Source organism: Paroedura picta, chromosome 11 (assembly GCF_049243985.1).
Source record: "Paroedura picta isolate Pp20150507F chromosome 11, Ppicta_v3.0, whole genome shotgun sequence".
Lineage (NCBI taxonomy): Eukaryota > Metazoa > Chordata > Lepidosauria > Squamata > Gekkonidae > Paroedura > Paroedura picta.
The window spans coordinates 18017611-18035628 of record NC_135379.1 but is presented as its reverse complement, the minus strand read 5'-3'; the positions used below and the strand labels follow the sequence as shown (position 1 = coordinate 18035628).

General features: G+C 41.0%; 1 protein-coding gene across 1 annotated transcript in view; it reads right to left on the bottom strand.

Moving 5' to 3' along the window:
- The window catches only part of RSU1 (Ras suppressor protein 1), a 74391-nt gene that overhangs the window by 41007 nt on the left and 15366 nt on the right, over window positions 1-18018 (bottom strand). Inside the window, exons 4-7 of the mRNA XM_077303217.1 lie at window positions 12539-12659; window positions 7595-7713; window positions 3836-3918; window positions 3414-3528 (exon numbers count right to left, since the gene is read on the bottom strand). Of these exons, the coding sequence (XP_077159332.1) occupies window positions 3414-3528; window positions 3836-3918; window positions 7595-7713; window positions 12539-12659 (438 nt within the window). The remainder of the gene's footprint in view (window positions 1-3413; window positions 3529-3835; window positions 3919-7594; window positions 7714-12538; window positions 12660-18018) is intronic.

The window sequence follows — 18018 nt, the reverse complement described above, 5'->3', positions numbered from 1 at the left end:
TCAAGACCCTTTGTGTTCTGTCTACAAGCATCAAGAGGTTCCAGGTAAATAAATAAGTACTACATTAACCAATCCCTGATCTTCTCAAACTGGCAGCATTTCTCTTGGTTCAAGGACTGAGAATGATCTCTCCCAAGACCCTTAAACATGGAGATGACACTGACTCAATCTGGGAATCTTCTGAATGCAAAGCATGTGCTACAGCACTGAACTATTATCCCTCCTCTAAATTCAAATCTGCGTCTCACAACAGCGAGAAAGCAGATTGCTATGCAATAGCCCTCTGTTCCACAAGAGAAAATGAATCTTCTCCCTTGCATCAACAACTATTTGGATTATTTTAAGAGTATGTTTTAATTAAAAGCACCTAAAACTGATTAAATCTGTATTCCCCAAGAGAAAGTCACATGCAATCTCCACATGCTACCCCTTCCATTCTTGGGAGCAAGTATAAAACTTAATGTGGAACAAGACTGCAAACTTGACAAGAATGATATTCTGCTCTCTCATGCCCTTTATTCCTGCTCCACCCCGTTCTACTATTGTATCATATTCATATGTATTACTCCATAATTTTCTTACAGCAGAGACTATGGCTGAAGTTTTAAGTGTCCTTTTCAGTTTCAGATCAGAGGACACGTTCTCTTCCTGATAACTGAACGGAAAGAAATTAATTTTATTTTTCCTATTTGGATATAAATACCTCCGGATCCAATTTTATTAAAGGCTAAGCAAGAGATAAGCCTACTGCATAGAAGGTACAGTTAGGTTAAATGTAAAAACATGCCTACCATGATTCCCTTCGGCTTTGCTTTACACTTCAGGGCTTACAGTTTTATTAGTTTGACATCACGTGCTCGGCTTCCCAAAAAGAAAGTTGACAGACCTAAGAATATAATCCTCCGGGAAGGCAGTCCTGTTCGAGAGTTCACTGAAATGGATGGGAACCACACAGGCACATGGCAGGGTTCTTGAACAACTCTCTGTAGGCCCTGAACACAAGGACCTCCTAGTTAGATGGTCCCTGTGTGCGGGTAGGCAAGCTAATGTAACACAATTGTGATGGCTTCAATCATAGACTAAAGATGTGAACAGAGAAATCCTATCCTCACCATACCTCTGTAAAGAAAGGACAGCATCACCTCAGCATCACCCTCACTGGCAGTCTTCAAGCAAAGGCTGGATGCACACTTTTCTTGGATGCTTAGGGCTGATCCTGCATTGAGCAGGGGGTTGGACTAGATGGCCTGTATGGCCCCTTCCAACTCTATGATTCTGTGATTCTGTATTCCACACAAATGGGAGTGGGGAACAAGGCTAGCAAGACATTGGCACACTTGAGGTAGAATAATTGTGCCAGGGGCTACTGACAGCTCGTGAGGTAAAATATGAGTACCATGAGGTAAAATATGATAACCATGAGGAAGAGATGGCTTGTTAGCTGTTTCCACTGAAGTCAATGGGAAACCCCACTCATGACAGCCTCCATGTCCTTCCCCTAGCACTGCTGTCACAGAAAGGATTCCATCAAACAACTCAGCCAATCATAGCACCCCACAGAGAGTCATAAGATGTGGCATGAGAATCCTGACTTCATAAATTAAGGGGCATGGCACGGGGCTACATAGTTTTTGTCTTGGCTATAGGTGCACTGGTGAAATATCTAATGTTCAAAGTGAATTGAGCAAGATATATTGATAACACGTCTTCACAGAACCATTATCAATATTTTCTCTCAGGAACCCAGATATAAATGCCTACTAGGATCCCAATTCCATTATTGCGAAGGGCTGGCAGGGACTGTTAATCCAGTTGACAAGATGCTCCCACACAGGAAATTCAGGGAGCAGGGGCCTTTAACGCACAAAGCAACCTCTGAACAGCACCTCTCCTGCCAAACAGCACAAAAAATCAGACATCTTCCCCACCTTAAGGCTGAAGAATACCCTCTGCTTCACCTGCAATATTTAATTTTAAGGAAGAGTTCATCCTTGATCAGATCTAGAACTCACTTATTTGTCTTTTGCCAGTCCACAGTATCCCTAAAACCCTCTTCCAACACCACATACTTCAAATGAATCAACTTTCTTCATATCATCTTTCTTCATTGTCCAACTTTCATACCTATACATAGTAATGGGGAATACCATGGTATGAATTATCTTAATCTTGGTCTCCAGGAATGCATCTTTATACTTAAAGCATCTTGTCTAGCTCCTTCATGACTGCCCATCCCAGAATCTCCCTCTGATTTCTTGGTTGCAGTTTCTGTTTTGGTTGATGATGGTGCCAAGGAATATTTTCAATTTCCTCATCATCAACTTTAAGTAGCGAGTATTACTTTCTGTTGGGCTTTATAGTCAATCTGTTTGTAAAATGTACTGCACTGAAAAGGGGGGGAATAAGAGTTGCACCTGAAGGCATACAGCCTCCTTAAGGGGCTGTGTGGATGCAGAGCCTGACCTAATGCTAGCATTTCTGGGGGGCAGGAGAACCCAACAGAGCCGGATGCCCAAAGGGGTCACTCCATGTTGCCTGCCCCCCTTTTCAGCCTGCCATTATGTCCGTAATGTTGGGCTGGATTGCCAATGCAACCGGTTGAGGGACAGGCTCCAGTGGGCTGCCTTGTGGTCAACTGACCACAAGAGGGCCAGATCCTCTTCCCATGCTTGCCACACTCAACGTCGGATAAAGGCTGTGGCCAAATATTTCATGCCAAATTATGATTGTCCGGGTCCTCATTAGGTGGTCAATATCCCCCTGCAAAGCAATGGTAACAAAAAGGGTCCCCTCTGGGAATCTCACTGGAATTGCATCATGGAGGGAAGCACATCCAATCATTGTGCTGAAACCACAAAACTCACACAAATCATCATCAGAATGGTGGGTTTCATCTCCCCTTGGTGGGTTTCTTATGCTTGGATCCTGCAACAGGAGCAACGTGCCTAACAGATTTCTCGCCAGATGTCTTAAAGGGAACAAACCATAGTCCCTTTCTGTTCTAGGTCAGAAACAACTGTCTTTGGAATAGTACAATATTGATGCACAATAAAGTTAGCAAAAATTCAGTGATTTAGTATCTCTGATTGAATGTATTGTTTCCAACATGTAGAAACCTGCCTGATCCCTTTTCAAACTTACTGCATCTATCTAGAAAGCCTAATAATGCCCTTTTTAGAAGTGAAATGTGAGATTTATGGATTTCAAAGAAGCTCTTATGTGCTAAATAAAAGACACCTTAGATGCTGTAGGCACCAAAGATTTGATTACTGTAACTTAGCATTTTGAAGAGAGAGAGAGAGAGAGAGAGAGAGAGAGAGAGAGAGAGAAAGAGAATACAGTATCACTGAGAACAATATAAGAGTTTCATCACCACTTAACCATCTTCAACCACAAAATCTACCAAGACTTACCTAGTTCTGGAGGCAGCACAGTAAGTCGGTTCCCTTGGATATGAAGTTCTTTAAGCTGAGTGAGTTCACCAATTTCTTTAGGCAGCGATATCAAGTCATTATCCCGAAGGCTAACCTTTCAGAAGACAGTGGGTGAGACAGACACACAATTGAAAGGAAGTAGACACTGGTGGGTACGTGTGAACACATCACAGACAAATATCTTACAAAGAAGTGTGATAAAGACACTTCCTCTCACTCCACCTAACTTATTCCTCCACTCTATTCACAAGTGCCTGCTGATTAGCTATAGGCAATGCCAGGCATAGAAGCTAATTCCTTCACACACACACCCACTACTTTTCGCAAATCGACTTGATTCTACTCTTACCAGGGCCGCAAAAGTGAATTGATTTTTTCAAGAATTTAGATAAATTACTTACTATCTGCAACTTTGTGAGCTTCCCAATATCTGGTGGCAGGATTTCAAAATCGTTGTCACTTAGATAGAGTGCACGCAAGGTGGCTGCAAATTAAAGAGCAATATATAAACAGGGTGGCATACAACCCAACCATTTGAGGCCTGATCAATACTGAAGTGTCAGGTTTGATTAATAACCCTGACTTGGTGAAAAGCCTTTGACATACCCAAAGCTCACAATAGTAACAAGCAGGTCAAACTTAGATTTACTGGCTTATTGTACCGTTGGTCTACTCAGGAAAACATTTATATCCAAAAGGACTGACACAATTAACAACTCCTGCAATATTAGACTCTGGCAGGTTGGAACACACAGTTTCCACATGAGACTTTGAGGGCACAAGCCTAAATTACTCCCTGTTGTGTCCAATTCCTAATCATTAATCAGATTTGCAGCAGAAAATTACTGCCCCCCTCCCCCGTCAAATCCCCTCTGGATATGTTTGAGGTTCCTACTTATCTATAATGTCTGAAAACAGTATAATTGAAAACACAGTTTAATAAAAACATGTCAACTTTTTGTGTATTTATACAAGTCTTCTCTTTGCACTATGGACAAAGACAACATCTGATGTGTGCATGGCAGATGGGGACAGGAAAAAAAGAAGCACCCAGGCCTTTGCCTGAGACCGACCAAACCCAACAACATCTATGGATCCCTCCTCAGACATCCATGCCCTGAAACAGTCTGACCTCTCTGGGGGCCTATTTATCATTCCCGTTATATTGTTGTTGATTAAGATTCAGAATCACTGTTGGATTATTGTTAATGTTATATGTTAGATTGTTCCATGTATTCCCCCCCCAACATTAAATGTAAACCGCCCTGAGCTATATGGGTGGTATAAAAATGTAATAAAATAAAATATTAATTAGTTTTATTTTAATTTATGTCCCAAAAGGCTCACAGTGCACTTGGACATTCAGTGGGGAGGAAGGATAGCATGTTGAAGGTCTTTCAGAAGTAGAAAGAATCTCCAACCTAGATCAAGTCTGTCATTTCTAGTTACACAAGAAGAGGGGAAAAGCTCATACTTCCTACCTTCCCACAAAGAGAGCAGCCTTTGCCCAAAATTAAATAGTAGCTGTATTTGCTGGACGCATTTTTTGCTTTTCATGCACATTAATTAAAACCTCATTTCTGAATCAAGAACGCACTTAAGATTTGGTCATGCAGACTAGAGAACTAGTAAAGAGTTTAACAAAATATTGTCTATACTAATAAAGAGATACAGAGAGAGGTACCGTATTTGCCGGCGTATAAGATGACTAGGCATATAAGACGACCCCCCAACATTTCCACTCAAAATATAGAGTTTGTTACATTATAGTACAGTACTATGGGCAGCTATGTCTATCCCAACTGAAGTGCACCCAGTGTATAGGACGACCCCCCCAACTGGAGGCATGTTTTTCAGAGGGGGAAAGTAGTCTTATACGCCAGCAAATACTGTAAATATTTTTTCAGACATCTATATAAAGTACACTCTACAAAATTGTTTACAAAATTATCTAAATGGGACACCAGTGAAAGAGTGTATCTGAACAAAAAAATTATTAAAATAATGCCACAAGAAATAACTTATGCCATAAAAAACTCAAATGAAAATAAATCTCCTTGCCCAGACAGTTTGACTGCAGATTACAAATACTTTGAAGAAATATTAACTACTCCTTTGTACAAAGTTATGAATCTAAGAGACACAGAACTTGCCAGAGACTTGGCAATGATCCAAAATTACCACAAACCTATAACCCATCTCTCTTTTAAATGTGGAAAACAAAATGTTTACAATAATTATTAAAAGGTACATTACAGATGTAAAGGTACATAACAGATGGGATTTGTACCTTAGAGATACATGACAAATAACATTAGGTATATCTTAAATGTGACTGAATATTCAAAGAAAAAGGTGAAAAGACTGTATTTATGTTCTTAGATGCTGAAAAAGCATTTGACAGTGTTTCTTGGAAATTCATGATAGTAGTTTTGAAACACCTGCAATGTGGGGAAAACATTTTAAGGTGGATTCCTTGTATATATACAAAAAAGTATTCAAGAATTATGATACATGGATCTGTATCAAAAAAGACTTGAATTTAAAAAGGGAACCTGACAAGGATTTAAGTGTAGAGAATGACTAAATCCTTTACTTTCACCATTACTTTCTTTAATAAATGCTCATTTTGATTTAAGTTCAAGAAAGAAAATAGATCATCTAAATTGTGAGAATATGGTAGACAGCAAGGGAAAATAAAATGGCAGACAATTAAGAAAGAAGGAAAGAACATACCTTTGTTAATTTATTTCAGATAGTTTCAAAATGGAAAGAACTATGGAGATCAGCCGACAGAAAAAACTACTAATGAAAAATTGATAACAGATGATATGAAACATTGGCTAGGTAAAATCTATAAATTGTTATTGCAGAACAAATTAAAGATTGTATGATAAAATGGACTTGAGACATTGGAGAGAATGAAAGTTTAGAACAATGGGAGGGACTCTAGGACAATGAGTTGAAATTTACTAAAATGTTAAAAGAAAAATGGCTCAATATGTTTTTAGAAGGTATTCTGCCCCTCAAGATCTTGTGAAATTAATAAGCTAGATTGACAAATGTTAGAAATGCCAAACTATAGATGCATCATTCTATCATATGTGGTAGATCTACCAGAAAACAAGGAAATATTGGGTTATGATCCATGATGCAATGCAAAAAATACTGAAAGTTAAACTTGTGTTTGACCCAAAGTGTTTATTACTAAAAATTGTACCAAATTAATTAATAATGAGCTTGTAAAATATTTTCTGCTAGGATTCTTTATGAAATCAAGATGGAAAAAAAGAATCAGCGCCAGATATTACAGATTGGTTAAATAAATTAACAGAATATGGGACAATGCCAAAACTTACATATTTGATACACAACCAATCAACATTGGATTTCAAAAGAAAATGGAGGACGATATTAGAGACTGAACAGTAAAATCTAAGATGAAAAGGAAAAATGTGATTTTTCAGACTGTATATGCTAATTATGGGGATAATACAGTATGTGGTTTGTTACCTCAAAGTGATGTATAAGAGATATTGTTAGATGTAAGCTTTATGAATATTTCTTTTTTAAATAGTAGGTTTGTAGTATATAATTATATGGTATTTTTTCTTCCTTTCTGTGTATCTTTTAAAAATAAAAACTGATACTAAAAAAAGCAGATTGGGAGTTAATTGATATCCTAGTTTCTCCTTTACTCACCTAGGATGGTGCTGTATTTGCTGAAGTTTTAGCTAAGTATGGAATAGAATAAAATGTAAGAAAATATCACTAAATAAGCAGCTCATACAACACTGCCAGTCAAGTCCACAACTCGTACCAACAACAGGTGACTGTAGACCAGGGGTAGTCAAATTGCGGCCCTCCAGATGTCCATGGACCACAATTCCCAGAAGCCGCTGCCAGCAAATGCTGGCAGGGGCTTCTGGGAATTGTAGTCCATGGACATCTGGAGGGCCGCAGTTTGACTACCCATGCTGTAGACCAAAGTCACATATTGCTGAGCTATGCTAGAAATATTCAAGGAGGCTCATAGGAGGAATAAAATATAACTAAAATACTCTTTTTAGAGTTCAGACTCTTTCAAATAAATTTTACCTGCAGAAAGCAAAGCAACTTTTCAAAATGATTTAAAGTGTTCTTTAAAATCTGTTTCTTACTTAGATAGAAGAAGTTTCCAGGCAGAGAATTTTCATTTAAGTTATTGTAAGTCAGGTCAAGAACCTCCAGGGCTGGTAAGGAGCCAAATCCTCGTGGCAAGGAATTGAGCCTGTTCATGCTAACAAAAAGGAAGATGGCAAAACAGACATGAGTTAGGACGCAAAGCAAGCAACGGCTGCAAAGTGTCTCTATTTATTTATTCAGTTTAATAGTTGCAAGTTTAATATTTTCTGCTATCAGGTGGCATCCAAATCAAAATACAAGTATATAAACTACCCCCTCCCCCCGTCCCGGCAAGAACACATAAAAGAGACGTAATTAGTAAAGCACAACCAGATAAAATTCAGAATAGGCAAAAGCAATATTGTATTTAAAGAAAACAAGCCAATCAGCCTACAATCATCACAAATGCAAATCATCCCACGTTTCGGAACTAGAAATAAAAATATTATTATTAAAAAATCCATACATTTAGCAAACACATAATCAATATGTTTCCCCTCTCCATTTGTTATATTCATAATACATACAGCATGATCCAGTGACTGTTAAATCCTTCCCCCTTTTGGAAGATCCTGCTCCTTTACTGCTTATAAGGCCAGCATTGTGTAACCATTTGAGTGATCTGAACTAAGATCTGAAAGACCCAGGTTTGAATCCCAACTTTCCCATGGAAGCTCATTGGGTGACCTGGGGGGTTAGTCACTCTCTGTTAGCCTAACCTACCTCACAGGGTTGTTGTAAGAATACATCAAGGAGAGGAGAATGAAGAATAGCTTTAGGTCCCCACTGAGGAGAAGAATGACGGCTATAAGGTGCTCCAGTGGGATCTGTCAAGGCAGGACAAGTGGGCTTCATTGTGACAAATGAAGTTCAATGTGGGCAAGTGCTAAGTAATGCACATTGGAGCTAAAAGAAAAAAAATCCCAACTGCAAATATATGTTGATGGAGTCTGAACTGGTGGTAGCTGACCAGAAGAGAAATGTTGAGTCATGGTAGATAACTCCCTGAAAATGTACACTAGACCAGTGGTCCCCAACCCCCGGTCCGAAGACCGGTGCTGGTCCATAGATCAGTTGGTACCGGGCCACAGCACCTCCCCAGCTGCTGCCTCGGGGGTTACCCTGCCACTCTGCCGCTGGCTCACCTTTGGTGCTCTCCAGAGGCCACCATGGCTGGAGCTCCCCCTCAGCGTGGCACTGCACAGCTGCTGCTGGCAGGGTCGCCGGCAGGAAAGCAAGTGGAGCAGGGGCTCAGGCAGTGGCGGCGACATCCCTCGGCAAAAGACTACCCTTCCCCCGGGCCTCAGTAAAATTGTCAAGCGTTGACGGTCCCCAGTGATAAAAATGTTGGGGACCACTGTACTAGACCACTCAATGATAAAAACATGTATTTTTGCAGAGTACATGCCCTATCAAAATTGGTGCATAAGAAGTGAAAGAATGAATGGCAATATGGAAGTTGGCGCCTCAAATGGGATGTCTAGGGCCATATGTCACTTTAAGGTCATATATGCAGCATCTGCTATGGCCTTGCTCATATTACTCATTACCAATCTCGTCTAAGTCTTTGGGCATGTTAGCTGGGTGTCTGGAGATCCTAGCCTACGGAATACCCTCTGCAGGTTTCCCCGCAATCATGGTTGGGTAGGAGCATCCGGATTAAGGATGCTCATTAAGAAACTGAACTTTCCCCAAGCTCCAAACATCAGCTTTGATTCCTGCGACTTCCTCTAAGTAGGAACCTATCCGCTTATCTGATAGCTCATTGGGCTCGCCAGGGTACCCAGCCACAACGGAGCCCTGCTGGCATTGTGGTGTACAAGAAGAGCATTCTATATTTCTGGGGGCTGCTGAAGAGAGCTACGAGAATGGAAGATAATGAAAAACCACAGAAGTTTAGTCAGAGGAGAGATGCTGCTAGGAGAACGAGTAGTGTAGATTAGTTGACCCATATAGCTCTTCTCCACAGAAATCACCAGAGAAAAATGGACCAGCAGGGAAGAGATTCCCACTCTGTTCAGTTATTGTATGAACTGAACTCAGAAGGGATGAAAGATATCAATCTGCTTACTGAACACTGGAAATAATTTTATGTAGCTTTTTTTTGGTGGTGGTGGTGGTGGGAAAGCACTGATAAAGTTTTCAAACATTAAACCAGAAGACACAGACTACAGATCTCCCTCTTCTAAATGTACATTTGTATCATCATCATCATCATCATCATCATCATCATCATCATCATCATTTTATTTGTATCCTGCCTTCCCCTGAAGGCTCAATGCGGCTCACATAAAAACCTAACCCCTAAAATCCATAACAATTAACAATAACATTAAACAGTAATTAACCAATCGGTCAACAATAAAAATCAACAAGTGACGGCAGGTACAGTCCCAATCTGGAGAGGAGAGGAGTTTAATCCTTCTATCCCTGCACAATTTCGCATATTAAAATCTTTTCCTCCTTACTCCTATTAGCCTCAGAAAGTAAAACGGGTGATCAGCTAAAGGTGACACACATACACAAGGAGAGGATCTAAACAGTGATCATCTAGCATTTTATCCTCTGACTGTGAACATCAGGATTAATGATAGGATGTATGTGATTATGAAGAAGAAGAAGAGTTGGTTCTTATATGCCGCTTTTCTCTGCCCGAAGGAGGCTCAAAGCGGCTTACAGTCGCTTTCCCTTTCCTCTCCCCACAACAGACACCCTGTGAGGTGGGTGAGGCTGAGAGAGCACTGATATCACTGCCCGGTCAGAACAGTTTTATCAGTGCCATGGTGAGCCCAAGGTCACCCAGCTGGTTGCATGTGGGGGAGCGTAGAATCGAACCCGGCATGCCAGATTAGAAGTCCGCACTCCTAACCACTACACCAAACTGGCTAGCCCAAATTTTAATCCATTGATTCCCTAGTAGCTGTTAGGCCTCGCTTGTTTTGCAGGATGAATCTTTACCTACATTTGGATAATTCAACTGCAAGTTTATATCACTGATCAAATAAACAAACAAACAATCCAAAAACCTATCAGGGAATTCACCACACAGTCTAGAGCAGGGGTAGTCAAACTGCGGCCCTCCAGATGTCCATGGACTACAATTCCCATGAAAATTGTAGTCCATGGACATCTGGAGGGCCGCAGTTTGACTACCCCTGTTATAGAGAGAAAGTATTTATGTGGAAGGCAAAAATATTTAGCTGATCCAAAGGACAGCCTGTCACTATCCAACGCAGAGAACAAGCCTTTTCAACTGGCCTCTAACTTTGCAACCAGCCTGGAAGGCAATTGACAGCCTGCTTGTTATGTAGGACATTGTGAAAATAATCACTGACCCTTCCCAGAGCTGGCAAAACAAGAACACATTTCACAAAGGGAGCATGGGACACCATAATTTGTTGATAGCCAGGAGGCCCAATTGCTTAGAGAGGAAAAACGGCAGGTACACAGGGGCATTAGCAAGCAAAAGAAAAGTGGTGAGTCTAGGGTTCTTGGGATAATAGATTGTATTCTACCTGCCAGCTTTCACACTCAGGCTCATTCCGCATGGCGGTGGCCATGCTGGGCCGCTGGTGGTGCATTGCTGCGGAGCTACATGCTCCACAGTATTCTGTGTCCCTCCGGGAAGCACAGTGGCAGCAGAATGATTCTGCTGTGCGGGTGTGTACGTGTGGCTGTGGGGGGTTATTTTGCAGGAAGCTGGGAATGCATGGAACACAATCCCACCTTCCTGCAATATAAAAAAATAATGCCTTGGTCTGCTAAGTGGCATAGTGAAGTGCCGTGAAGCCGACTGGAGCATTTTTTGCCTCCTCTGGCCCACTGTAGGGCAGGGAGAGGCTGGGCCTAGAAGGCCCGGCACTTCCCTGTCCACATGAGCCTAGCTAATGACAGGCCCTGTTGGCCCCCACAGTGGTTAAGGGAACGCAGATTCTTCCGTGTTCCCTTAGCCTTGGACAACTGAGGGCCCAAACTGCAGCAGGCCTGGGAGAGAGCCTGCCCAGCGGCTGTGTCATGTCGAAGTGGGGACTAGCTCTGCTTCCGTATGACTGCCCTCTTGGCCTTTTCCGCCCATGTGGAATCAGCCTCAATCTTGTTTCCCTTTCTCACTGCTGCCCCAAGACAGGTGTTCCTTTTGCCGTGTAAATCCCTAGCATAGACTTTTCAGTGGTCAAAACTGGGATGAAAAACAGGATACCACTCATAATCTTGGGAGTTTGGGGAAAACATGGTGTGTGCTTGGGTGTGTGTGTGTGTGTTTCATTGCTGATTTCATTAACAGGTTAGGGCTTTGGAAAAGCTGGTAGTTCTAAATGCAGGGTGTAAGATCTGGACCAGGATATTAAGAACTGCACAATTAGTTGTAATAATTGTATTTAAAAGGTCACGACATTAGGAAGGTTGAGAACCACTGCGCTAGACTAAAACGCACCCACAGTCCAACCCATTTTAGGTGTGGAGATGAAATATGAAGCAGTAATTCAGATTGAGATTTTTTTGGTGCATAACAGAACACAGAAGCGAACAAGCACATGGGTACTTATTACTACTCTCGTGGGAAATGCTTCAGGCAAATTAATGAAAACCAAGGAATGTCGCCCCATCCCTTGCATACAGCATTCTGCTCTTTAAATTTAAAGAACTGATAAATTACAGGATAATTCCAACAACAATCCCACTAACTCATGATCCTATTCTTATCCTTGAAGGAAAACAGGTGAGTTAAGTGTTAGGAGATAATGTGTTTCTGCTTTCAAGCTGAGCACAAAAGATCAGAGGCTTTGACACTTGAGAGAAACTTTTCCTGACATTTTGAAGCCACTTAAGAAGAAAACAGAATATGCCAAAACAATAGTCAAGAAAGCTTTCTGAGAAATAACAGAGGATTGTTGCATCCTACAGAGAGTCTAAGCAACCACAGGAAACCCTTAGGTACGCACCCAAGATTCAAGTGTTTCAGCTTCTGAAGGCTGCTGATCTGGGTAGGCAGCTCCTCAATCTGATTGTTGAAGAAGTTGAGTACTTCTAGATTCCTTAGGTCTGCAATGTTTGGAGGCACAGCTGTAAAGAGAAAGAAATATCTTTATAAACAAGTTGGGACACATAGAAAGCACCCTGGGACTCTAAACTGGGGTTTATGAAATTTAAGGATCCTGTGTTTCTCTTGTGGAACAAAACATTAGAGTTCACTCAGGCACCTTCATTTTGATGCCAGAGAAAACTGGAATTCTATTCCAGTTGTCCCAATTTCCAATTGAAGTGGAGGACACACAAATCTGTGCAGAACACGGAAACTCTATTTCCCCACCTCAACCTATCTCATTCTGGGCCACTTCACAAAATATGGGTGAAGTGTTCATGTCACAACTATATCAGTGTCATCAACCATGACACACAATTGGAAAGCCTTGGCTGGGCCACAAAAATCCTACATGGTGCTTAGGAAGACAAGTTTTCTCTTCATTCTTTGCTGAGTTTCCTGTGGGAAATACAATTGCCCCTTGACTTCTGAGATCTCCCAGGCCACATGTGGTCAAGTTGTCATCAAGTACACAGAGTTGAGAAACCTGCTGCTTTTTAAAAAGAAAGCTTCAAAGTCTCAGATCATTCAGGATTTCATTTTGTTACCTGATCTCAGTAATGGGTGCTAGGTCAACTACAAAATCGCATTTCAAAAAGCAAGCACTAAATTCCTACGCCCCAGCTAGATGAAAATGGACAGAGTCTAAGCACTGGGAAACAGGGTGTAGCCACATGATATACTGGTGTTCACAATCGTTCAGTCAGATGTACATCAGGGGAATCCACTTGAAAAAGTGTTAGTTTGCTCAGTGCTGTGTGGGAGGGAAAGAAGCATCCAATTGCCCTCCTGCTCTGCTATAATCAGGAGAAAGGGCAGTGATGGGGGACTTGCCTTCCTCTGACTTCAAGCGTCTTTCCTAAGACACATGGGGCAACAGAAAAGGGGCAAAACTCCTGATGGCTGTGAGTTTGACCATGCACCCAGGATCCATCACTTGTTAGGTGTATCCTGTCACTTGGACCTCAGTATCCTTGTGACATATCAAAAAAACAAAATATGTGGATTTCTACAGAGAGTAACAACACTGACTTTACAGATTCCCTAAGTGACAGTTTTATTTAGCATCTTCATGAATATAACTGTACGAAAATCCATTTCAAATGATGGCTCATTTGCACCGCAGTTTAAATAATCTGATACTTCAGAAGATGTTCATTAAAAATGCAACTAAATCACAACAACTTAGGCTCAGCTTTAAACAATGAACTCTTTGCTCAAATCAGTTTTGGATTTACAACCCATGGGTAAAGTGCTATGATCAATACACACAAAAAGGGTTACATCAGATTAGCAACAGATCAATGTGTGGCTGTTAGCTGGAACTATGAAAAAATGCCCAGTTGCATGTTCTGGATACTGCTATGCAGATAGGAGATTAAACAGCAATACCAACTTTATTTTATTTTTAAATTATTAAAGCAACGTCTAAGCAAGAATAACATGCTTGTATGTTAAATTGGGAGAAAGGATCACATCCATTCAAAGGTTACAACACTGTGCTGCCAACTCAGGACATGAGACACACTTTCAACTAAATCCATAGCGCAGTAGTGCTGAATCTCAACAATTCAAGTTGATTGAGTCATACAAAATCCACAGGAATGGGTTGCATCCTTCTATTTCAACTTATAGACCAATTTATGGATCAGACCGCACAACAGCAATTTAGACTGTAGTTTAACTAATTGTTCATATTTGAATAATTTCTCAAGGATAGGCTGAAGAAAGGTTTTTCTGTATAATCTACGGTCTCTGTTCTCTTTCATAAAGTGCCTTCCTGAATGATTCTGACATGTTATAGCTGTATATTTATAGAAATATACAGCTGTATATTATAGCTGTATATTTATATTTATAGAAAAGCTCTCTTGAATGACACCATTATATAAGTATTTTTAGCAAGCTCTAGAGAAGGAGTATTACCAATCTAAACAAAATAACAAAGTTTGAGTCCAGTGGCAGCTTTAAGGCCAACAAAGTATTACTCTGGGTATAAGCTTTCATATGCTTCACTCATCTTTGTATATGTGCACTCGAAAGCTTATACCCAGAATAAAACTTTGTTGGTCTTAAAGTTGCCGCTGGACTCAAACGTTGTTCTGCTGCTTCAGACCAACACAGCTACCCACTAGAATCAACCAAAACAAAGTTATGGAACCAACCTAATTCAATCACCTCCCTATCCTCTGTATAAATCAGTGACAACTCAGTGGCTTCGGAGCCACATGTGGTTCCTCGACATGCCACTTGGGACTCTTCTGAGCACAATTCCTCAGATATCCTTTCAATGCTGCTTGCATTGTCCCCACAAGTGAATGGGATGCAACTTTTACACCTGGGTGTAAACTGCACGGAGCTTTTATTCCAACCCCAGATCGATTCAGTCCCTGCCCTCTACACAGAATGCGATTTCCGTTTGGATTTGGGGCGATTTAAATTTTCCTTCTGCAGCAAGAAGGATTGATCCGGAGTGACCCTACCTTTATTGTGCGATATCTTAGAGTGCTTTTAATCCTCAATATCCGGATTGGGAAAGAAAGCTCTGTGGTAGAGAACCTCTGATAGGCCACACCTGGTCATGTGACACACTTGCCTTAAAGGGGAAGCCCCTAATTTCTCTCAACTTCTGTTGGTCCTGGATTTTTCCTCCCTCCTCTGCCTTTTTTGATCCTCTCCCCCACCCCTCCAAGAAAAGAAAGAAAGAGGCTTGGCTCCCCCTCCCTTCTGAACTACCCTAACCACGTGCAGAACACTTTCCTGTTTCAATGGGGAGGGGGAGGAGAGGAAGACCCGAGTTCAAAGCGATCTGAATTCAACAGGATTGACAATGGAATAAAGAAAGTAAGTGCAGACTCTGCCCTGGTGAGATCTTAATGGTAGAATTACCGACCTGTATGGAAGCAATCACAACTTCTAACACGAGCCACTTTCCTCAGAAATTTTATTTATTAATTTTACACATTAAAGTAGTGTACACATTTATACTGTTTCCAAAATAGCAGACAGCAATTTCTACACATGGTACAGATTGGTAAAATTGTATAATCTGACACTCAAGATAGTCAAACCATCTTCAGCACACACAACAGTTAATCTGAAAGCAACAAGCAGCTCCATTAGCCTCCCACCCATCTACCAAATATATGGATAATAATACCTGCTGTTTCCAGTATTACAAGCTTCCAGAGACCATACATTTGGAATGCTCAAGTAGTGCAATCTAATTCAGCTTTGGTGTTAAATTCAGTATATAAGCAATCTCCCCTTTGCAGTGGTGAAAATAAGTACCAGTACCGAAAGGTACTTTAAAAATGAATCAAACATTTCAGTTATGTAGATAGGAATGCCACAAATTTGCAGAAATCTCACCTCTTAAGGAAATGTGGATCAGATAGAACATTACATTGAATTTCATAGCAAGCTAGCATCTGCAGACAAATGAAGTTGTAGGACCAACACCTTTTTGATTTTTTTAAAATCAGATTTGTATAAAAATAATTTGAAGGTTGTCAACTTCTATCTATTTTTCTTGGGAATTTTTATGAATGGATGATTGAAGACTATGAAACTTGAATCAAATAAAACCTGAATTATATGAAAATTGGAGGCTAACAACCTTTTTGTAAATACACATGTCAAACCACTTTTCATTTGCTAAACTAAAAAGTGTCTTTTTCTTGAAGACAATGGACTGGAAAATCAATAGTCATCTTTAAGTGAGGTTGCACGTTGAAGGGATTTAGCAAATATATAATTTTCTCAGGAAAAGAGGGGGAAGCCACAATGCCATGTAAACCAAGAACAAAGGTTTAATATTCATTTCATTTTGACAGCCAAGGTTAATCTGCACATACTGCCTTGACGTGGCATTAAGCTTAACATTCACCTATACAAATACAGCTAACTCAAAGAGTAAAATCAGCACATACTTTATTCCATTGTTTATGTTATTTACAGACTCCTTGTCCCACCAGGACTCAAAAGTGGATTACCAAAAAATAAGACAAGTCTTATCAACATGGTGGGAGATCCACCTCTTTTTGGTTACCCCGACCACCTGGCTGTGAGCCCCCGGCCTCCCAGCTAGGTAGGCCATGCCCGTTTATTAGCTGGTCTCATTAAGGAGACCTCCAACCCCAGGGAGTCCAGTATGCAAACTGGACTCCCTGTCAACGGGCTCCTTTCCATGCCTAAACCGCAGCTGCAACTACAATATAGCATAAACTGCAATATAAGAATGTGAACTATAGGCCAAACATCTGAAATAAAGGGAAGGAGGCTGTTCAGGCAGCTATGGTGTGGAGAGGCTGGACCAGGGCATGTGGTGCTTAAATAGGCACCCACATCCTGCCCCCTCTGCCCGCTGCTGAGCTGCTGCCCCATCATGCCACCAAACGCGTGCAGCCACATCATACTGGACGCCCTCCACAGCATCAATGGTAGCTGCACTTAGTCGCAGCCGCTAATTTTCAACCTGCTGATGGAAACCACGGTGAAGCTCTGACTGTCTAAATACGCAGCTATGAAAAACCAACTGGTATCTCAAAAAAGAAAAAAAAAAAGGGCCAGGTGGAGAGAGATGCAAAAGACATACAGGGCTGTGATTCTGCAGGTGGTGATCTTTATATCTTTTGATCATTTCAAAAGGAACATGCAGGGGGAAGTGTTCACTGTTGCCCCCTCAAAGGACCTTTGAAGGCTAATTCCAGAGGTGTCTTGGCAATTACCAGCAACTTTAAAATGTTAGATGCCTTAAACATTTCTCAATAGTATCTTTTGCATTTTGGTGTTAATGTTCAATCGTTTCACTGCATTTACTTTGAGAAATAGCTTGCAGAAGCACACGAGACAATTACGAGTTACCACACATGTGCAAAACACTCCACAATCCGCCCCCCCCCCCGGGCTCAAGAGGATATTAATGCTTTTGCCAAAAAAGCAAACAAAAAAACCCACAGGATATTTTATCCTGGGTATCAGTTTCCCTCTAACAAAAATATGCTGAATAAATATACAGCATAGAAGGCAGAGAACTGACACAGCCATTTCGATATTCCAGCCTGACTCGAAAAATTAACTTCCTTTCAAATGTAATTCTTACAAAATTATTCTGGGTGTTTCTGGACGCTTCCTTAGATGTCACTCACCAGCTTATCTTCATCATTTTTTAAATTTTATTTATTTATTTATATTTATATACCGCCCTCCCCTGAGGTGGTTTATCATCCCACCCTATCATCCTCTCTAGCCACTGTGATACATGCAACAGTTACTTCCAGGCTGGATTACTGTAACTCGCTCTATGCAGGGCTACCCTTGGAACTGCTCTGGAAACCT